At 43.5% G+C, this 23,580-nt stretch overlaps 1 protein-coding gene across 2 annotated transcripts in view; it reads right to left on the bottom strand.

Annotated features, from left to right (window-relative positions):
* Positions 1–21,143, bottom strand: part of LOC122395402 (calpain-C) — a 34,328-nt gene extending 13,185 nt beyond the window's left edge. The window contains exons 1-4 of one of the 2 annotated variants that reach the window (XM_043392945.1): positions 20,997–21,141; positions 20,708–20,896; positions 6,000–6,143; positions 3,719–3,788 (exon numbers count right to left, since the gene is read on the bottom strand). In XM_043392945.1, coding sequence (XP_043248880.1) covers positions 3,719–3,788; positions 6,000–6,143; positions 20,708–20,716 — 223 coding nt within the window. In that variant the 5' untranslated portion in view covers positions 20,717–20,896; positions 20,997–21,141. Of the gene's footprint in view, positions 1–3,718; positions 3,789–5,999; positions 6,144–20,707 lie in introns of both variants that reach the window. The other variant, XM_043392944.1, reaches the window with a different exon arrangement.
* Positions 21,144–23,580: the final 2,437 nt, after the last annotated feature.

The raw sequence follows: 23,580 nt of genomic DNA, 5'->3' as shown, positions 1-23,580 counted from the left end.
TTTCTCACGATGTTACGGCACGTCGCGCGAAGATTACGAATCTGTTTCGCCTCCGCGTGAAGTTCATCGACGCGAAGGGAAAAATTGTCGAGGCTGTTCCATAATTTATCGAATAATTTTAACACATTCGCGCCGTGTTAATTCATGGATTCTCACGTTCGCTTCTATTCTGCCCGCGATACGCGTACAGCGCGCGGCGTTACGCAACGTTTTGCGGATTTAATTATTCGGCTTCTGGGAGAAATTGTGCTCGAGTTTCTTGAATGAAGCCGCGAGCGTGCGCTCCCCCTCGATCCGTGAATTTACGATGACGAATAAAAATACCTGCAATCCCGCGAAGCTCGCAGATCGTAACGGATAATTGGACTTTAAAAATAACCGCAGTCAAAAGTTCGATCGATGTAAAAAGATATACAACGGCGTTACGACACCAGGGCGGAGCCAAAAATATTACAAATTGACTTCTTCGGCGAAATTGGCGTTAATGCAAGGGCGATCGATCATTTCGTGTCTCGCGTAATTGCGCCGCGATTAAATTGTGTCTCTATTCAAACGGAGTGCGTCGATCCACTTTCACTATCCAGACGAGACCCGGTTTTACACCGCGAAGATTACCGATGAGTTAACCGATCTCGAGTGTCCAGTTTACGCAAGTAAACAAATATTTTTCCGTGCAAACCTGTCGCTACGACCGACCGTTTCGAATAGCTCGAGCGAAGGTGCAACCATTGTGGGATTGCACGCAACGCGCTTTGTCCGAACTTCGCGGCCAGCATTGGTGTCAAGAACTGCGAACACATTGTGCAACCAGCGAGTCCAAAGGGTTTGCAGAGGCGTACGGTAACGGATACAGGCTTAAGAACGCGTGAATGTTGCTTTTATGATCTTCAGGTCGAAACGCGTAAAATGTTGCAAGCTATTTCTCGAGAGTTATCGTTCCCCGCACCGACGAAACCTTTTATCAGCGTTGAATTTTCGTAAAAAGCAGGTTGGATCTTGAGCATCGCGGATCTCGTTGAAACGCGTGAATAAAATTTGCTAATCGCAAGTGGCTGGAAAGTGATTTAAAATCGACGGGCGGTTCAAGCCCGGCTTTCTCCAACCGGTATGAAAACGCGAGACACGGATTATAAATTATAATTACGTAGCGTAACAATTCCCGTAACTATTATTTCCGCATTAATGGTTTCACCCCGCACGCGCGCTTGCTCGATTTATCGAACGTTGGAAACTAATTGTTACCACGGTCGTGTTGCGCTTGCATTTTTCCCATTAGATTTTAAACATGTGTGCCAGGTGGTTGTAGAGCGGAAAAAATTCGCCTAGATTATTCGGATAAACAACAAAGAATGAATGTTTATATTTACTGTGCGAACCTGTAACGCCAGTGTTTCTCAAACGTTCTAATTTCTACTCTTTCACAACGTTCAGAAGTCTGGGTTCTTGTTTTTACATTTGGTAAATGCAAACACAATCAACTGTGAACAATTCATCAGGTTTCAGCCTTAAAGGTTACTACTTAAACTTATACTTATACTTTCTTACATTAAAAACGGATCTATAACGATTCTCTACCAACAACTTCTTCTACTTCAATAAACGCAAGTCTCCGAAGAAGAACCGCGTTTTAAAACGCAAAAGGTTAAGCGCTTATTTTCCTTTACACCAGTCAGGCAGCTTTTACTCTTGGCTCTTTACGAGGCTTTGCTCCTATCTTCAATAACGCTGTACGCGACTGAAACCTACAATCTAAGCACTTATCGAAGACCGAAAGTGAGCATTTTAATCATCAGAGCGTAAAATAAATTTCTAAAACGAGGCACAAAAATTGATCTTCGAACTATCATTAAACCCTTGACGTAGATTGGATTGCGAGTGATTTTTCAAACGTGTACCATTTGATTTTTTTAAACTTTCTCTCGTTGAAGCCGATCCGTCGGCAGTCGGATCCCTCGAACGATTCCACTTTCGATTCGATCGCCGTGAGCGATCGAAAGAGTAGGAATTTCGACGGTCGGCGATGATGTAGGCCGAGGAAAAAATGCTCGCGTGTCGTTATCCCGGTCGACCGCGGTGTGTTCTCGCGTGCTCGTACGCGTTAACGGGACACGGTGTTGCGGACGACGCGCAACTTGCAGGAATGCGTTTGCAACGAATTCCCGGATCGCTCGACTTCCGTCCACGACGCCACCGCCAGCCTGGTGAATTGCACCAGCTACCAACAGGACACGAGATTAAGTCCGCGATGCATTCCGCAGTCTCGTCTATACTTGGCGTCGCCGTAATTCTTCGCGTGACGCGACAATCGCGAGAACTACGCTGATAAAGATCCCTTTTACCAGTTTCGCAGCCTCTCGGCATTAATTACGCGTGCATTGCGAGGGCACGTTGGATGAAACACGACAATCGTACAACGCGTTAACGCTACGAGAACGTTTCGGCCCGAACGTGCCTCGAGAACCGAGCTTCAAGCGGTATTCCCATCTAAATCACAAAAATGTCCGCGCCTTGTCCACGAGTCCGGTCGCTTCGTTCGTCTAAAATTAAAAAATTACAACGTTGAGTTTACACGCATTTCTAAACAATATATAGAGATTTGAGAATACTCTCAGAAAGTTTTAAAAGGATAATCGTTCATACTGTTAGCTAGAAAATGCCAACGATGCCTGTTATTGCGAGCGTCGGAAGGAAAAAAAAAGTTCGACGTGAAATGAAAAGTAAACGACGCTGATTTCCCACTTTTGAGAGTCGCTAGCTGCATTCTTTCGGAGCGATGCAAAAAATAAAGAGAGACGAGGTAACCGTACGATTATCACACAATACAGCGGCTCGGTTATTCGTTAATTAAACCGAGCCACGGTATCGGTTACCATCGTAGTCGTATGGTGTTTTCTCACAGATCGAACCTGCCCGAAGAAAGTCGTGGTCGTAACAGCTTCGGGGCATGGCGTCCGTGGAAACGACCACGCTTTACCTCCCACGTTCGTCAAAGGTTACCAAGTTGCTTTCAGGGTTTTCGCGGTTTCGAGGTCGTTCGTAGTAGATGTTGACGAAAGAGTGCCAATTTATGAAACATAATGTCCCGTCAATGGCGAGTTGCGACTCGGAGTCGCTGAAGAATTTCTAAATGTGTCACGCGACTGCGAAACCTCTTATTTAGCTAGTTATTCGGCCGACGTGTTCTCCGTTATGCCACACTTTGCTCGTTCGAAACCTCGAATTAATTTATTTATCGAGAAAGAAGAATAATTTGAATTTAAAATCCAAGTAAGAGCTGAATTTAGAAGGCTCGTTCGGTTGGAGGGAGGCTAAATATGTAAACGAGTAGTTCTGAAACTCCGTGCCGGCGTTTCTAGTGGAAAGGGTTGAGCAAATTAAACGATCGTTCACCTTGATTCGCATTAAAGGGCCGACCATGTGATTTACGGGTTTGCTAATGCGTGTACACGTGAACCATATAATTATGTTTCATCGCAGGGATTCTAAGCGCTCCGAAACAAGAATGAAGCGAGAACGCGAAACCGGAATGACTAGTCTTAGCCAATTTCTCGACTTCTTCCTAGTTCGTTTCATCTATTGAAACGTTTTTGTCTCGATCTTCAACGAGCTGAGAGGGGAATGCGCAGAATGTCGATGGTAACGTATACTCAGGAATAGAAAACTTGTACTTAATCCGTTTTCACATAACGATTAAATCCACTGTTTGACATTCTCTTACCCATTTTCCCAGGTATCACGTCGAATTGGGCTGGGGTGTCGCTCACGAATATTGGGCGATTGCATAGTTCCTGAAACGAAAAGAAAACGAATTAATTTATATTATCGGAATAAAGTTTCATAAAACAAAATATAATTCTTTCGTATGCAACGTTAGAGGCGTGTGAAAATCTAGTAAATGACTAAAGTGCTCGTTTCATTGTTGGAATTATTAATTTGTCAGGACTTATTTGTTGAAACTTCAGCCACCGCAAGGATTATATAACACTTCACTGTGTGTGTCCGTAGCGCATAATTATTCTCAGACGAACGAGGAATGTGAATCGCAATGTGCATTTCGCATTGTCAGGCCTTCCGAGCGAATGTTTTTATCGCCTCCTTTGCAACTCGAAAACGGTTTCTACGTTGTGCCCGGTTTTAGCAGTACTATTTTGCGGAATTTCTTGCGATCGCTCGACCTCCGATTTGCACTGCGCAATTACAGGTAATTACAATCTCGGCGAGTGTCTCGTGCATTCGCTACTCTTCGTTTACGTTTTCATTGTCACGTACGTTCCACTTTTATCGCGGCAATTACGAAACTTAACAGAAACATACTTCACGGTTAAATTTATGACTTCTGTTTTGCGCGTTCACTCTTGCTGAAAGAAAATTGTTTACGACGTAATCAGCTTTTACCTGACAAAGTCGCTTAAAATGCAGCGCTAATCGCACGTTCGTTGCAAGATTTTCTCTGGCTTAATCCGACAGATACGTGCATAATCTTTTTACAAAGAATGCTAGTGTTTCTCAAACTTCACGTTATTAGTAGATCACGCACGAAGATCAATTTCAAGGGATTCGATGCTTGTTCTGGCATGTCTGCTCACTACCCACTGTTTCTACTTATGCTAAAGTTCAAGTCGTACTCCGTTCGATAGAATCTATCGCACGTATACGCAATGAATTCTTGGAATGAACAAATTTTATTTTTTATTTTCGATTGGTTTCTCCTGCGTAGAATCATTTCCGTTCTCTACCGTACCATTAATGCATCTTGTATAATCGACTGGAACCGCGTATGGTTTGCAACGTTACGTCACTAAATAGTGCTGAAACAATATCCTGCTCGCTCATGATTTAGTCATGGACGATCTTCGTTAACAGCACAGGATACTCGGTTCATCGTTCCTGTTCGCCACTCGTGTCACGCTCTCCTTCGATCCTTTCCGGTCGCGCCAAAAGCGTGACACGCGAACGCGCCTATCGCGTAACACGTAATGGATTAACGCAATCGTCGACCTTGTCGTAGAAACGCACCGCCGTCAGTGGCTTTTATAACGATCATTATACGCAATGCAGAGAACCATAATGTCTCGTCCACGGGACAGAGCAGGCTCCAGTTACGCGTCGGCAACTTTACCCCCGTGTTCTTTCATCGTATCGCGAACCGTGGTGCGCGTTACGTAACCGATCCACACGATCATTGATCCCTCGATTAATTCGCGCGTAAATTACAGAAATTTCTTCGACGATAAATCCAGTCTTCGTTCGATAAAGATTAACGGGAGCGAGCAGCGAACGAAGTATTGGAAAGGAATTCATGATGTACGAAGCTCTCGTAATTGGCGACTCTTCGTTAATTGTTACACGACGAGACTTGTTCGGAAAAGGGACCCGTTAGCTGCGCTGGCGTTCAGCAAAGGTGCTGTTACGCGATTATGCGCACAAAGATGACAAAGGCATAGTCTACGTGTCAAGGTTGCATACTGTTTCCGTTACGGTTCCTAGGTTTCAGATTCCTCGCCCTTCCGTTCCGTAGTAACTAGAGCAAACCGATGCGACTAAACCACTTAAGCGGTATTACCGAGAGGATTTTAAGTATCTGAAATGAAATTTTCTCAGTAATATACTTTGGACGTCGAAATGTCTCGAGATTGCATACTCTAAAATTCCTAAATCAACATTCGTATTGAGTTCTATGGGTTTAATGCTGTCTGTTCCTAGCTCTACAGGTTCCGAGTCATCAGCATCGAGTTCCACAAGCCCAAGTTTGTCACTATCGTGTTCCAAGGATCCGGGTCATCGGATAGCATCTTACCCACTGGGATCTTCGGTATCAGATCCTGTGGGTCTAAAAGTCATCGATATCGTGTCGCCTGAGTGCAGGGTTCGTTCGAATCCGATCCCACGATACTCTGGGGACACCGGTATCGAACCTCTCTTAAGCATAGGCGGGTGAATACCAAATGTCACGCCCCGGAAATCGTTTCCAATATAATAATTAACATCGCAAGTGTTACCTTTGGTCTTTTCCATTGGAATTGAAACGGGGGTGTCTGGTGATAGAAGACCGACGTTTGCGTGGCTGGAAATTCGGGATCCTCCCAAAGTTCACCTCGTTTCAAGCACGAACGCTTGATTCGTTCGTACTCGCTCATTACGTCCTGAAACAATAAAATTTCAATTAATCTTATGAATGGCTTCCACGAGAAAGTCTCTTGCGAAAAGATGCGTGCGTAACGATTAAGTAATTGTTTGCTTCATTGAATTGCGTTCAATGTTTCACTAACGTAGGTACTAGCAGATGCAACTGGATCAACGTATTATACAATCTAATTAATATTTATAACCAGCCGCGGATGGAGGGTGAGAAATTAACAGTACTTCTGCGTGCTTCGCCTACTCGTTACATATTTTTTTATCGCCCCTCAGTCGCACTACAGTTATCGCATAGTCGCTAAGAAAGGATATCTTCGCGAGCTTTTAATTGCACCATTAGACACGATGCTTTTAAATATTAATATCTCATCGTACGCGTAATCGTAACTCGAGTACGCAATACTAGCGTCGCGAACATTGAGCCGCATTAAAAACGCCCCGATTCGACCTCGATTGCCGTGATAACGCGTTTCGAGACCTCATCGAGGACCCATTGTATTGAGGTCAACACTTTCTCTTCTGCTAAAGTCTTTGTTGTACAGGTAACGCGTACCTTTATATCCGCGAAGGTACTTATTCCAACTGATATCAAACGACACATGTAATGCAAAACAATTACTTTTCGCGTATAAATTTATAAGTCGTTTGTTTTACGAGCGAAATATCCGAAAGACATCGGTTGGTAATTAGGTTCAAAGCAACCGCTTCTTACGCGTAATGTTACACGGAGCTTTCATGTCGTAAATCGTGATTCACATCGGTGATCCTAATGGACGCGAACTAGTGTTATCGTTTCTCTTTAATGACACAACGCTGGCAGATCGTTGCTGAAATTAAGACTTAGCTTCTCGCGCGGACTCCTTTGACACGACGTTCTTTGTTGCCACGAACAAACGAGAGACTAATCTGCCGGCAATTAAACGCCAGCAATCAACGTGTTATCAATCCTAGCCAACAACGTAACAGTTTGCAGCGACGTTAAACTAGAAAAATAACAGTAAATATTACTTTTCATCCTTTCTAATGGTTCACGCAGTTTCTTTCGCCCATATCGCGGCCACGTCCGAACGGAAACAAGAACGATCTCTCGAAACGTCCGTATGAACGTCAACGCTTTCGAATTCTACGAAACTATATTCACGGACTACGATTAGCAACGAGATCGATCCAATTACGTGCTAATTAATTCCCAATTATTGCATCTACTCGTCAACATTACATAGTAAACGGATAGAAGCAGAGTTCTTATTTAGGGTTTGGTCTTGCTACATATAACAAAATTTCAATGGCTAAAATAATGGGTGCTCGTAACAGTTTTCGATGCAATTATTTTGCAAACGTGTCGGTAGACTCTGAAGCTGTTATTGCTCAAAATTATCGTCACGGAAGAGAGGCTCGCCAAGATCGATATTGGTTCGTTCTCCAGAGGAAAAGGAGGGATTTTAACGTTCGCCATGGATGAATGGCTCCGTAACAAGCCAATTACATTTTGCAACGTCGCCAGATAACACATTTTCGCCGCGCAGACGATAACGCGCGAGAAGGTGCGCGAACTCGTGAAAGCGTCACGATTGCGAAATACGTAATTGCGTTCGTTGGACCGCCGCGTACTGGGCATTGTTCCGAGTAGGTACCCAACGCGTCCGTAAACCGATCCTGTGCACCAATTAAGATCGCAACAAGTCGCTACCCAATCTAGCGGTTAATTAGCACGCCTGAACGCGTACTTCGTCCACCTTTGACCGTCTCAACGGTTCTCTATTTCGTAGCATGGCGTTACCTTGGCATACCAGGCTAAGGTGTGCCTTTTTCTATTGTTGTCGCTCGACAAAGGGTGGTATGTCTGCCGTTGTCTCCTTATTCGATTTATCCCTTTCGCAATAGGGCGAGAGCACTTCCCAGAATCTTTTCTGTGACACTCCTGAGACTCTACGCAGAATTTACAATGGAGGGATCGATTCTGAAATCAAATCGAAACCGTTGAATTTCACGCGGAGTATGTTTGAGCGACAGTCAAATTTTAATTATAGATTTATAACAAATTTCCTGTACAATGGCTAGTTTCTGAAGTGGATGCAAGAGATTTTTGCGAGAAACGTGCACCAAGAATTTCTAAAATTCATACGCTTTTCGAACGATTCTAAAACGACCGATGGAAACGGTAGATTATGCACACAGAACCATGCACGAAACGTCTACTGCTTACGAATCGACATTCACGTAGCTTATTCAATGGCCTTCTCGTGGAAGTCTCGACGGTACGAGGCAACGAACCGTATGCTGGTATGTCTCAAACGTTTCTTTATTGAACGTGTATCTAATATCTGGAAGAATTCTCCGCCGAACGTTGTCGTAGGTAACGCGTTCGTTCGTGCCGAGGCGACTGATTCAGACTGTCGTTGATAAATTTTAATTCCGTCGACCGGTTTGAAGGCAGTTGTTTCGCTAGACCGGTAACGAAGAGGAGCCGAGACTCGGTTAAACGCTCGCGAATTCGCGCGCTGTTTCCTCGCGCGGATCTAGGCCAACGGTCACTAAACCGACGCTCGGTTTTTATTCATAACGTGCTTTTTCTCCCGTGAATTTCCATTTTTCCCGCTATCCTGGATCTCGTTCCAAAATGATCCAGTAAAAAGCGTACTCTTCGTTACGAAGGAGTAAGAGAATTTTTAAACAGTCGTAATCGAAACGAGCAAATTTAAAAATTGTTGTAACTCTTCTTGGAATGAATTTTCCAGGCGATCCTGATCGTTTCTATAGTTTCTCGGTAAAAAGGGACGAAGGAGCCCTGTCCCGTGCCTCGAAACCGGTTGCGTTTTCGCGCAAATCCTACGAAACGTGCACCGTTCGATCCTCCCTGGTTCTTGTTCGTCCTGTCGACGCTACGGGCGTTCCTTTCCGCGAAAATTGCCCAATTTGACGTCGACGGGATCGCGCAAGAAGCCGGACGTCGGATTTCGTTTCGCAGGAAATCGTATCGACGTTTTATTTACTTTTAGAAAATTACCGGTTGCCGGTCGCGACTTTTTCTGCGCTCGGGAGTTCCCGGGTGCAATCATCCGTCGAAGAAACCCATGAAATACTTTCTCATCTTGCTGGACGCCCGTGGCACGTACCCGCCGGAGATTTTACGTTGTACGTGCCAGGTTATTCGACTTCGCCTTCCGCTAAACCGAACGCTTCTGCGATCCACTATATACATTAGCTGTATAATAGCTACCATACTCTCGTACCGGTCGGACTAGTTTCACGCTTGGTTCTCCAGCGGCCTTGAAGCGCACGAACCGCCGCTGCAAAGCTGCCGAGAAAACCTTTATGGTTCTGGCCTCTCTCGACGCCGGACCGTGCAGACTATCTGCGGATTCCGGCACTCCGCCTTCCGGAATTTTAGCAGCATCGTGTGCAAGATATTATACCCATGATAGGAACGAACCGGAATCCGAAGGCAAATTACGGACCGTTTCGACGATCCTCCGGCCTGGAATGGAGCCAATAAAACGAACCTCGAGCGTTTTGGGGTCGCCAAAGTGCATACGGTTATGATCTAGCAATATCTGACCGAACGGACGATTTGAAAATCGTGCAGGCGAGGTCCTGCGATGCTCGTGTATCGTTGAACGACGGCTCGGAGTCGTAAAAATTTCGCGATAATTCCGATTCTTCTCCGATAATTTTGAGAAACGACCACCTGTAATGTGAAATACGTAATGCCAACGAAGTTGAAGTAGTTAAGTCAGAAAGTTGTCCAGAATACGTTTACCTCGAGTCGAGTTTAAAGCCACGGAAAGTACTTTAGTAGCGTACACGTGATTCAGTATTTATGTCCTCGATGACTAATCCTACACTTTCTATTCCGTCGAACGTTCTTTTTTTACAGTTCTTTGCTTGCATTTGAGATAGTTTTAACCGATGGAGTTGCGGAAAATTTTACCCGAACAATAGATAAATAATAAAATCAACCGCGTGGTAATTTATCAGATCAGAACAGTTACATTTCTAAAATTTGTATTTTCATTTAACGAGTAAGAGATAAGTATCTCTTATTAAGAATTTTGCCCATCGTCGCAATTCTCGATGAAGGTATACGTAACTAATAATCATTTTACGATCACTGTAAGTAGCAGGTAAACCGATTACGACTTTGTCATTAATAAGGGAAACGCATATTAGAAGAGAAGGTTCTCCGTCGAAGCGGACGTACCAAGATACTCGTGTAACGGGATACCATGAACGAGCATTCTCTATAACCTCGTGCACTACGGCCTTAGCTTCCTCCTTTTTATTACACATTGCTCTAAATTTTCATCGTTCTCGTAGCATCTTTTTTAAAACGATGAGATCATTTTACGCGAACCGCAATGTTATCAGGGAATAGTAGAAACGTATGTACTTGTCGCGTTATTCCAACGTAATGAGCAAAGGAATTCCAGTAACCCTGGAAAAATTGCTTATAAGAGTTTGTTGATTCAACGTGAGATACCGTGGCAGTAATTTCTCTTGGAAGTCATTGCCACGTCCGTTGACACATCCCGCACACGAATCCTCCGGCATTTTGCCGACGATACCCTATAAGGCTGGCCATGAACAAGTGGCATCGAGCGACCTTAAGGTTCGGTTCACAACCGTTTTCCTCAAAGACGCCTGGTGCGTGTCGGAAATGATTAACGCGAGCGCACTTGGATTCTTATCTGCTGTTTACCCTTTTATCTGACCTCTTCGCTTGCCAACAGGAGGATCGTACCTCCGCGAAGAAGGAACACGCAACTATTATCGCGAATCCGACAAGAAATCCAGCGAACGTACAAAATACAATGGCCGTCGGTTCGCTGCGTCCAAACGACCAGCGCTTTCATACCGTCGGTTATTTGCATCTTTCGTTCGACGTTTCCTGAAATTACGTTGCTGCGTGAGGGTAAATAGTCGTTGATTGCGTATATTTCGTTCGAGTCAATTGCACCGACGTGCAAGCGGATTCCGGTTATTTGGGTCATCGAGTAAACGGAACGCCCGTTATTTGGGGTAGATCTTCGGAAGCAGAACCTAATCGAGAAAATAGTCGAGATTATTCATTGTTTATTTAAGACGATATATTGTTTAATCGGTACAGGAAACATAAATTTGATAAAATGTGTAATCTTACGGGCATATTTTTTTCGAACGAAACTTTGCAATTTCTTCGTGCTATTTTTCAGTGTTTAGAAATTTCTTACCGACGCATTGTGTCCACGTATGGCGCCGTCCTCGTGTCTTAAGATCACGGTAGTTGCCGACCGGTAATCATGTTTTGTTCTACTTCCTTTCTAGGGAAGGAATTGTTTGATGAATTATTTAATTTGATAAGAAAAGCAGGAAGAATCGTATTTACTACTAAAAATTTTAATTTTAATCGGATCTTGAGGTTTGAGAAAAAGATTCTTTTCGTCGACATTTTGGGATTCCCGGCCACTTTGCGCCAAGTCAATGAAAAGCGAGAACGTTCGCTTTCGTAGGTTTCGTTCGTTCCAATTCTCAGAGAAGCGTGTTCGCCAACGCGACACGTGTCACCGCGTAATGAACGAGGAAAGAACAATAGCCGTACATACACGCACCTGCCGCTCGCAACGGTGACCAAGTTGTGCTTTGAACGCTCGAAGGGGAGACAAATGTTTCTACGGACCTGTCACTTCGTTCGTGAAATACTGCGGCAATATAAAGCCAATTAAAAAACGGAGTCAACAAATTTACCGACGTTCTCCGTAACTGAGTTTCGTAACTGAGAAATTCTCGTAACGGTTTCGAATTTAGCAAATTACTCGTTGCATCTTCGTTCTTAATAGCTTTAAAAACCAAACGGATAATACAAAATTATCTATCGTAGATTCATTTTCTACCGAGAGTAGCGTCGCGGCTAGAAAAACGTCGGGACTTAGGTAATCGCACATTATGTATGCCTTCGTTAATTTCCCGTAACCCGTGTACGACTTCGAACGCATCTAGGAAACGACTATTCGCTACGATTGCTAATAAATCGCCGAATTGTGCTCGTTTCAATCGTTGAGCGCACTTTCTCTGGCCAGCTGGTACGCATGCACACCGATGCTTCTGATTTACACAAATCTCTGGCCACCGTTACTCTATCGAAAGCCAGACGCTCTTATATGGACGCGTTTTTTTATCGTCGTGACGTCTTTGGATGTATCGCGTAATCATTCATCGTGCGTGCACTGCTGCTCGAAAGTCTTCGAACACCTGGCGTCTCGGTAAAACTAGTATTCGACGTGGATTATTGCATTTGTAACTGCTTTTAAGCAATTAAGTAATTCTTTTTAAGCCATCGAAACTCCCGACTGTTTAGACCTAGATCACAGATTTCTAACTCTGGTCAGACGATAATTCTTTAAATTGATCAATAATTTGCATAATTTTCTGCTGGATCGCGTGAGATTTAGCGACAGCCAGACTTTCGAGGGACAGCAAACGTCTCATTAGACGGCGATTCTGGCTTTCGAACGACTTCCTAACGGACAAATTCCGCTCGACGGCGTTGCATAACCGACAATATCGTGTCCGATATCCCTGAGCAACGAGAAGCCGGTTCCAGGATTTCCGCGGTGTCGGCGTTCAATTTTCACTGATTTCGAAATCAGGAACCTATCGACCGCCATGGAACGCGTTTCAATTTATACGCTCGATCGAAGGAGATCGAGAGAGCAAACGTGCTACCGACACGCTCGAGCGGAACTGGAAATAGAGATCTGTCTCCTGTAAGCGCTACCTATAAAATTGGGTCCATTAATTTTACGAAAAGACAGATGTGCACGATTCGTTTTACAAGTTTTCCGCGCGTCGGTCGTGTACCCGGTCATACGTATCTGCAGTTTACTAGTTTGTTATCAATTCGGTCAGTGAAAGTAGTAAAGTCGGTAAAGATCGAAACCCCGGGCGGAAGTAGAAGTTTTTTTAATGCCTTTTACTGACATTTCCTGTTGCAGTGAATATTATGTCACGCGATAAACGTAGCTCCGCTCTGGGGAATAAAACTTAATACGACAATCACATTTATGACAAAACTATTCCAACCAAGACTGAATATAATCGCAGGAGTTTTCGCTTAGGAGTTGAAGAAACTCCTCAGAGGTTGAGGAAACTGTATCTGGATCGTAAATAAAATATCCAGTTTTTTAAAAGCAAAGCGTCGATGTCTCGTAGTAAATTTAATTAAAGTCTGGCGATTCTGGTTCTAGTCTCGCGGCGTAACGTCACAAATTTTACGGGGAGGTGCGATCTTTATTCTCATCGGGCCGTTTTGCTGAAGATCTCTTCGCACGATAATAAACTAACCCGTAAGCAGTCGCTCGTGCTCCCACTACCTTGGCAAATACCGGAAATTTGTGCAAGCGCCTTAACTCTATCGTCGTGAACGATCTCGGAGCACGAGTCTCGATCTTCCACGCACGTTTGCCGTCCCTCTTTCGGCTCGTGGTCGTTTCTTCCTATGCATCATCGTACCCGTGCATGCAAAGTTCGCCAGAATAGACGTTTGCGCTGGCTAAGGGCTATCTGATCGTTTATCTCTCTGCTGTGCACGAGACATTACCGCATCCTTCGTTAGGCACGGGGATCTTCCTGATTCCGGATGGCAATAAACGGATCGCAAGATCGGTAACGTCGCAACGCGAGCAAAACGTCTTACGAGGAAACGAAACGCCTACGTCCTTTGCGATTAATCGGGAGAGTACCTGAAAATACATTGCACGTTTAAAAATAGCTGTGGAACTTTATTCCGACGGATAGCGTGGAAATAATAGGAAGCAAAGCGACTAAAACTGCGCGGTATTTTCTAGGACACCCTAGTTTGGTCGAAAATCGTACGAGAAAGTTACTCGGTCTGCGAACCTCTGAAATACGCTACGAGTCGAGAGTTTCGATACACCTACATCGTCGGGCGTTTCATGGCGAGCGCAAGACCGGTTGTAGATCGTTTGATCACTGTTTTTAGTTCGATCCGAGCGGGGAAAGAAGTTGAAAGAATTCTACAGATCGTGAGACTGATTGAAAGTTACAAATTATACGGGGAATTAGAAACGATCAACTTCTAACGAGATATTAATAATTATACCCATAACTCTAAGAGGTTTCCGCGATTATTTAATGGGCATTCGTACTACGAGGGATTTCCAGACACCATATTTGGTGAGAACGAATATCGCCGCGGGACAAATAGATGAATTATGGGTTTACTGGCCTTGGACCATGGTTCTTTGAAGGTATAAAATTAATAATAGATCGTGGAGAGTTTCAAAAATAATATTTAGCGTTTGTCGTTAGGATGACCGGCAAGCAAGAAGCGTGACACTTTTCAAATCTGAAACGAAGCCGGCTAAAATCGCAAATCGACTCGATTCCCCGAGAATGACCAGTCCTTATCGCTGGTAGCCTTCTGGAACCGTTTGATGACACAGTAGACCGTCGTTCTCAAAGAATCTAGTCGATTTACGATCTTTGCTGGCTTTATTATTGATTGGAAAAGTGTCACGATCTTCTCTCGCTTGCAACGGTATCAAATATGAAGTTCTCGAATCTCTTTCCACAATGTTAAAACATTCTACGTGAAATACAGTGCTATATATTCCTGCATGGAAGTAGGCGTTTCCTAATGCATTTTACATTCCTCTCTAACGTGCCCATTATGGACTATTATGCAATGTAGTACTTAGGTAATAAATTTCAGTCGTAAGAAAGAAGTCATCGCTTACACTTACGTGATTAATAGCCAAGTTCTAAAAACGGTTTAAAATATCCAACGTACAGAACGAAAGGCTACAGAAGATACAAACTTCTGTTTTATTTTATCACGTTGAACCAATTCTTTGATCATTCAAAGCGCGTTAATAAGTAGCCTCGCTAAGCTTGTACCGTTCGTTGTAAATCGGTCGAATCGCCTTTCGGGTGATTCAGCAATTGCGATCGCGACATTCCTGCTGCCTTCATCGAAAAATCACTATGGGAAAAATCTTTCAGAGATTGTTAACTGAGTTAAAAGCACACACGCGTGCGAGAAAGACATCGATGTGATTCATCGTAGGAAGATGTGTCAGCGATATAAGCGCGACGAGACCTTCGGAAACGGCCTCTGGATGAATGTTTCGCGACCATGAAGAGATCCGCGCTAGACATTCGTCGTAACATCGAATACTGACAAATCAATTTCACCCGTTCCCCCCGATAGTAGTTTGGAATTCGAATTACGGGACGATAATGCACGCGGATAAGACGGAAGGATGGAACGAAACTGCTCGATCCATTCGCGGATATTCTAACGAAGGATATCCTACGATAGCTCGGTAACGAAACCCGCGGTCGTGTTCCCTGAAGAACGGTCGTTAATTCAACGAGGAGCCTGTGGGCGACACAGAATGGTCCCGGCGCCAAGGTATCCTTTAACTGACACTAATTTCATTCTGAAGAGATTCTGATTTACGAGGACTCGTCCAACGAGTCGAGTTTCTTCTCTTCGTCGATCGGCTCTAAGACGTTTCTCCGATGCCGCTTCTCGAGGTTGTTGCTCTTTCGCTCGAACTCCATCTCGGGGGATAGTCGATCGGGAGGATCGCCGGATCGAAGGATCCTTTTCTTTGCTCCCGAACTGTGGGCTCCGTAAGACGTCCAACCTTCTCCGTTCACCGCAATAATAACGTTTCCTACGGATCCCATTGTTTTCTACGCGAGTAATACTTCGGGAGTTGAAAACGCACTACGCTCGAGCGTTTTTCCTCTTTCGCAAAAAAAAAACCTCAATTCCACTTTTCATAACACCGCGAACCGATTATCCGCGGCAGCGATTTAACGGTGACTCACGGTAATTTAGCGGTTCGCCGAGACTTTCGGTCGGTTTCTTTGCGGTTTAACGATCGATAGTGGGATCTAACGATGTCCTTGAATGGTCCAGAGATCTTGCGATTCCCTCTTCGCCGACTAAAATAATTCTTAGATTAACGTTAGAATTTTAGCACGGGGCTCGAGAAAACGAGACGATGTTTGGTCACCGGACGAAGTCGATATTTCCAGGCGTTGTAAATGTCGGAACGTTGAAGGAAACACTATGTCGTTACCTGTTCAGGTTCCAGACGGTGTGTTGCATATTTTGTATGCTTCTTGCGGCGCGGTATAACTCTCGAACCGTAGAAAAAAACATCTCTCAAATATAAATCTCAATTCACCGGTGTACCCGGTTGAGTTTGACTTTTGAACCTTCGCTTTCTCCTCGCTTCCGTTCTTGCATCATTGTTTCGGCGTAGATTCTGCAATGCCGAACACAGAGCGACAAGATTTTCGAGCCAGCACTTTCCATTTCATCGGCGGTTATAAGTCGTGTCGCGTGTCTTAATTTCGAAGTTCAATTTCTTCAAGTCGATCTTTTCTCTGTTGTTTGCCACCTGTTGACATTCGTTCCAAGTTATATCGCTTCCTTAAGAATAACACAACTATGAGATTTAAGGAAGGGGGCAATAATTTTTATTACAAAGCGGTAGCGGCCGGGTAATTTGCAAGACCTGTATTTTTACGCGATCGACGCGACGAGCGTTAAGATGGATTCGCGTCAGATTCTTCCTGTGCCTCCGAAGAGGAATTAATATTCTTCCGTCGTCTCGATTCGCAGCCCTTCTCTCGGGAAACCCGTGTACCGCGGCGTCGCGGCGAAGAGACGCAATCACGAGTTAATAAATCTCTCAAGAACCAAGCGATTCCCTTCGATTTATAATCCCGTTTCTCCCAGCGAGAGGAAACGAATCCACGACCGCGGGGTCCGTAAATCCTGAGAACCAACGTGGAGGCGTCCGGGACTATCGGAAGCGTTCGAACGTCTCGAACTTTCTACGATCTCATCGTCCCCAGGAATTCTTTGCCTCGATAACAACGAGGAAGATCAACCGTACACGACGGACACGTACATCGTACGACCAGTCCTCTCCTATCGGTTCCCTTATACATGCGTCGCTTCGTGCCTCCGTAATTTGTGTGTTTCGAGGTCGTGGAGAGAAGAAGACCCGGTTTCGAGGTAGAAGAACTTCGCGGAGGTAAAAACGTGTCGGTCGAGCTCGAGATACCTCAACCATATCGACGACCAAGAGGCACGAACCGACGGACACGCGTTAGAAACGGGCAAAAATCTATTATTTTTATCCATTTCTATTCGACGATTTTGTCGTATAATCAGAACTTTTTAAGTCCTTTTATATCAAATACGCAAGAGGATCCTCTAGACCCCTGTGCAACATTTCTACCGGTCTCAAACATTGCCCGACTACGAAAAAGAACATTGTTCCGACACTGTTGGATTATTAATAAATAATCATTAGAAAACTGAATCTAACAGTGAGAAACACTGTCCATTGTCTGCATACGAAGACCGTATTGGCACGATCGGGCCTAGGGGCTCGGGGCTGTTTTGTCGTCGAGGGCCAAGGAAATAAACATGATGCAGGCAATGGTTTCTTTCCTTTTTAAGTGGACGCCAGATTTTCTTTTAGGGGATCTGAGCGTCGCTTTACTTCTTGTTCAGTTTTAACAGAGTAAAGACGTCCTTCCAAACCACAGAATAAAGTTTCATTTTTGCTTACAAAGTGTACTGCTTTTTCACCCAATTCCAATAGACACCAATATTACTTGTATTTTGCTATTATTCGGAACAAGCGAGACACTCGGGGTCCGTTAAGTCTGAATCGATTTGCTCGTAGCTGGCCTACGTACACTGATATACGTAAACCATTTTTACGGTTCATTAATTTTAATTAAACCGTGGAGGAGTAATCACGGCCGTGGCGAACACGTGCAACGAGTAAGAGGGTTCACGCTTATTGGTATAGCCGCGTCATTTTCCCAATCTTTCTTCGTTATTTTCATATTTTTATATATGGTGATAATCCATACAAAAAATCTTGAATAACGTTAAAATATTATTGAAAATAGACTTCGATTCGTGTTCGAAGTGATTCGAGCTGCCATCGCTACTAATGCTATATCGTCTATTTGTTATTCCTTGACCATGCCTAGCACTTGAGGCGCGTACCACCAATTTCTTTTCTCGCCTGTTCGACTTGACGGTTCGGTTCTCATTCGAAACGGATTCCGACGTGCGAAAGTGCGAGCAAACGAGCTCGTTAAGATCCAATTGTTTGTTTAATTACAGTAGAAGTGCCGATTGCAACGCGGGAGATACCACACGACCGTAAAACGTGCACGCAGCGACCTACATTTTTTAATGTCCGGCATTTCATTGCGATATAATCGAACCTCGTACCCGCCTTTTCCTACGGCTTTTACGTAAATTCGGATTTTTATTCGACCGCGTATCGATATTACGTTGCTTAGCGTCGACAGACTCGCGTAATAAAAAAAAAATTTCGATCGAGCGTATTGTACTATTTTTTACGTTAACCGTAGCAGCGGGTCAATAAACTTTCTACGAACGTAACGAGATTATTTTTAATTCGTTAAACAAGTTTTTTCATTATATTAATTTCCGATCTTATCGAATCGAAAATGCGATTTAGTTCCATGGTTTACTTCTATTTTTTTCTCTTTTTATTCGCGAGCAACGAGCATATAATGCGTATAAATTATTCGAAGGAGAAAACATAAATTTCTTTGTAATTAAGTAAACTTTTACTAAACATAACTCGCGAGCGCATTATCCAGGTTATAATTTAAATGATTCGTTTCGTTTCCAGCCGTAACATTGATAACATTTTTTCTAGGCAATTCGAGAGAATTATATGTATATTTGTCTGCAAATCATGTTTAGATAAAAGGAATATACAATTTAAATTTTATCAACGAAGGCTGGTGTCTCGAAGGATCAACGATCTCCGTTCTTTTGTATACGATATGTATACACTGAGCAAAGACTGACCTGACGTAATCGTACGCGGGATGAGCCCCTCGAAGTTGTGTGTACTGTTACACGGTTTAGGCGGATGTATAATAAAAGAATCGATGCGTCGTATGTGGGCGACACGCGAGAAAGTAAAAAAATACTCCGGGGGGCACGTATATTGTCTTTTCAACGCGGTACCACGCCGCCCACTGTCAAATGTTATCGTGATATTATGCGGGCGCCATGTTCCTTACGAAATCAAAGATCGTAGAGGATTTTTAAGAATGCGAAGATCGCTTTCAGCGGATACGCTGGTTTTATTCATTATTCATTATTCGAATAAAATTTTTCCCGTCTCTAACGAGCACCGTGTAACGCGTATTTCAACTTGACCGTGGCTAGGTGCTCGAATAAAGAAACTTGTAAATTTCTGAAACAGCTCGGAACGAATATCCTGTCCTTTCGTCCGATCGAAGTGAGAAAAAAATGCGTAGAATCGAGGATACGTTGCCGAGAATAGCGAATAAAACCCGAAGGGTGTAAAATTAATTTCAAATTTATTCTCGACAGAATCACGTACGCGATAACTTGTTAATTATAAAGGCGGCTCGTTTAAACGTAACTACCTAAGAATTATTTTCATAGAATAACATTTTGCTATTTTTAAGTTATTATGGTTCTACGCGCGCGGAAACTCCATAGACCGTGCAACGATTATCAGAATCTTTCGCGGTGGAATGTAAAAAAAAGAAGAAAAAACGGATACGAGGCGCAAGAATGACAATTTCTGTGGAATACTGATTTTAAACGCATCAAGATAAATGGAGAAAAATCACAAAATCACGACGTTTCGAAAAGACCCAGTGTGCCGTTCTAGGGTCGAGTCTCGAACGACGTTTATTCAAGGCAACAGGTGACCATCGGACGACAGTTCGGTGCATCTCCGCTCGCGCTGCCATAAGTTTACGCGTTTATCCCGCGCGGAGCGAATAGTTTCCATTTCACTAGCTAGATTCGGTATACCATTCCGGAGTGACTTTCACGCAAAGAAATCATTCTGGTCACATAGCGTGGCGCACCTCGCTAGAAATTCCATAATGACCCACTACCACCGCGGAGGGAAATCTTGGCGAGCGAGCGCGCGCAAATCTTTTGTCTGCGCACTTAACGGAGTGCGGAGAGAAAAAAAAAACAAAGAATTTCTATTCGGTCCGCGCGACGCGGGTATTTATCACCAGACGGAACGCCAGAAAACGTATTCGTTTCGGAAGGATCGATCGCCTTGTTCGCGGATCGCGCGAGGAAGTTTGTAGACCAGGAAATGGTCACGGTTAACATCGGTATCGGTTGCTTCTAATTGTCAACGTTTCAGACAACTACTCCGGTCCCCCGATTGTAACACAACTCTCGAGTATCTTGTTTCTCGTCTATTCGTTTCTTTCACGAGTAGGAAATGGCGTGAACGGTTTCATAAGTATCGCCAACCACTTTCTCCACGTTCTCCTAACAACCTTTGTTACATTATATCGAAATCGGATGCGGTGCAACGCCGGGGGGACGCCTATCCAAATAAACGTAAATATAAATATATAAAATAAACAATGGTTTCGGGCTGGTTATTTGCAATCTGATATCGACGCTCTAGAGATTGTAGATCAACCGTGAAAATGCACGCGTTGCTCCTATACACACGCCATATCGTGCGGTACTCACGTTAACCATCCGTGGTTGCGTTTCGGTTCTATTCCAGGCGGAGAAACCTCTTCGCGGAGGTCTTCTTCGAGATCCTCCTCAAGGTCGCGCGGGCCTCTCACTTTATCACCGGTTCCTGACGGAAGAAAGGATCGGTCCTTGTGCACACACTGACCTTACGGGCACTCGCACTTTCGTCGATCTACCCCACTGCGCAGAACCAACGAACGAGCGCATGAAAAATCGCGAAATGTATGCGTTAACGCGAAGTCAAATGGCACGGATAAAACTCGTGCGAACCGTAACGTACGGCAACATGTTGTGGCATCGCATATACGCAAAGCAACTTCAACCACCAACCGACTACAACCGACCGACTGAATGACTGACTGACTATGCGCTGACTACCAGCCGTGAACTGCCAGTCGCAGATCCGGACCCGATCACCACCATCCTGGCTGGCCTTCCTCCTCTTTCTCTGGTCGCCGAGTTACTGACGTTCGTCCTCTCTCTTTTCCTGCCCCCTCCACCTCACCCCCATTCTGCGCCGCACGACGCTTTGTACTCCCAGCAGCCGAACTTTGTTTACGAAGTTTCGAAAACCTTATTCTTGCTTTGTCTCTACGGTTCAGTGTGGTCGATTAGGGAATTGAATCAAGCACAGCTGCGCCTGATTTCTATTACAGTGCTCGAACTTTTATAACAGAATAACGGGAGATTACGATTTCCGTGGACCCTTGTATAGCGGTCAAATTTGTGTTCTTGGGGTCATTTTAAGAAATAAATGTGTACGTCACATTATAGGAAATTGAATTTCCTACGAAAAAGATCTGTATATATTTTGCCATATCTCGTATACTTTCCGAGATATTTGCAGGTTTATAAAAAACAAGAAATCTACTTTCCCGGCTAAACTAGATCGATTTGATACCTATGACATAATATAATTTTTTTCTGAAAATGACCCCAAAAAAAAGATTGTCTGTTTTGTATTATATGAACACATGTTAAGTGATACGACTCACCTTTATTTTGAAAAAAAAAAAAATAAAACGTGTTCTCTCCGTCAGGGGCGGATCCAGGGTACGTCGAGCAATGGGGGTAATCACCTACCCCACAAGAGTTATGGAAACTTAACAAAAATGGATTCATTTTCTGTAAACATATAAAACATCTATGAATTATATTATGAGTTTAGATTTTCTAATGTAAAATTTCATCTACCTTTATCTCGAGAACGTTAAGTCTCGAAGGTTTAAGCTTCTTTTCTTTTCTCGCAAGATTCGCCATCTTTCGAATATTAGCATACCTGAAATCAAGTTTCGAGTTACCACGTTGAAACGACCGAATAGAATAAACAACGATTGAAATGTGATTCGGAAAACAATGGAATGTTAAAGTATCAATTACAACGGAAGTTTTCTACGATTACGTTACGAGAGTTCTCAATGGCGGATACGTACGAAATTAACGTCGGGTGAAAAGTACCAAAGAAGAGAAGAAACGACAGCGACTGAGAGAACTTGATGGACCAAAAAGAGCAAAAGCGAATTGTAACTAAAAGAAGAGAAAACGTGGACCGTAGCCCGAAGCAACCGGCCTTTTCTGGTGAAAGCTCATGCACGTTGACTTTGTTCGAAATGTTCGAAACTGTTCTCTATCGACTAGCAGCTGATTTCTTCAATAACTTGCATTTTGATTTTCCCATCGAGTAATAATCATTTGAAAATACATTTATGTACTGTGATGTAATTTAGTCAGATTCTGCTCCTGCACTATCGTTAAACATGTTTATAAATTTTATTACTTTTCGTTTATTATGGTATCCGTAGTAACAATGCGACACAAAAATCAGATTTAAAAGAATGAAATCATTTTGAAATGAAATATTGTTTGCGTTATTTCGCGGATTGTGTGTCGAGATTTAAACGGCAGAACATGATGAACAAGAGCAATAGATACTCACTTCATGGTACTCTCTCTTCTTCTCATCGAACCTTAGAAAGTACACAAGTAAAGTGCACTCGCCGTGGAATAAATAGTCGAGTATATGTTTTGTGAATGCATTCTGAACTCCAAAAGAGCAACAGAGCGCTATCTAACAACTGTTCGAAGCACTTATATATACAACATTTTACCATAGACGAGGTATACGAGTAGACCTTTCACTCAATGTATTTTTTCGGCCCATTTTTCTGGAGCTTTAGCGTCCCATTACCAAGAGGAAGTGAGACAGAAAATGAAATTACACAAACATTCCTGGCCACACATATTTTCGGTAAAGAATTTCTTTCTCGAAAGTGCGTAGGATTTCGGAGGTATGTGTATTCACCAAAAATGATTGCGATTGACCCCTCCGATCGAAAATCATTTTTCCAGAGTGATTTGAAACTTTTCAATTTTGCCGAATTTAGGCACTTACCCCCTGTCGATTTTCCTTGAAAATTCGTTTTCGATTTTTAGTCATTTTGTTTGACGCCCTACAGACAAGTTGTCTAATACTTTTTTATTGGTACCCATTCACTATTGTAGGTGTTATAGTCATTTGAGAATTGCGTTTTTTAATCCGTTCCATAGTCACTCACATGTATTTACGCAAACACTACAGCTGTTTGCCTATCAATACTAATTCAGTGAATAGTTTCTCAACTAACCGTCATCCATGAGAAGAGGGCGCTAAAATCACCTACGAATTTTCAGGTCGGTATGGCAGTCAGATTGGGCCACGAAAGTCCATAAGGTGTAAGCAGAGACGAGGGCACTACTTTCCCGCCATTTCCATACTTTTCGATTGATAGGTTATAAATATGACCACATCGAACGAAGAGGTCGTTCAAAATCCACTGGCTTTTTACCAGGTCGATATTTCAGTTTGTGTGACACCAATTTCTATA

The sequence above is a fragment of the Colletes gigas genome, unplaced genomic scaffold, assembly GCF_013123115.1.
Source record: "Colletes gigas isolate AHSC1104 unplaced genomic scaffold, ASM1312311v1 Colletes_gigas_Sc00005, whole genome shotgun sequence".
Classification (NCBI taxonomy): domain Eukaryota; kingdom Metazoa; phylum Arthropoda; class Insecta; order Hymenoptera; family Colletidae; genus Colletes; species Colletes gigas.
This window is presented reverse-complemented; position numbering and strand designations above follow the sequence as displayed.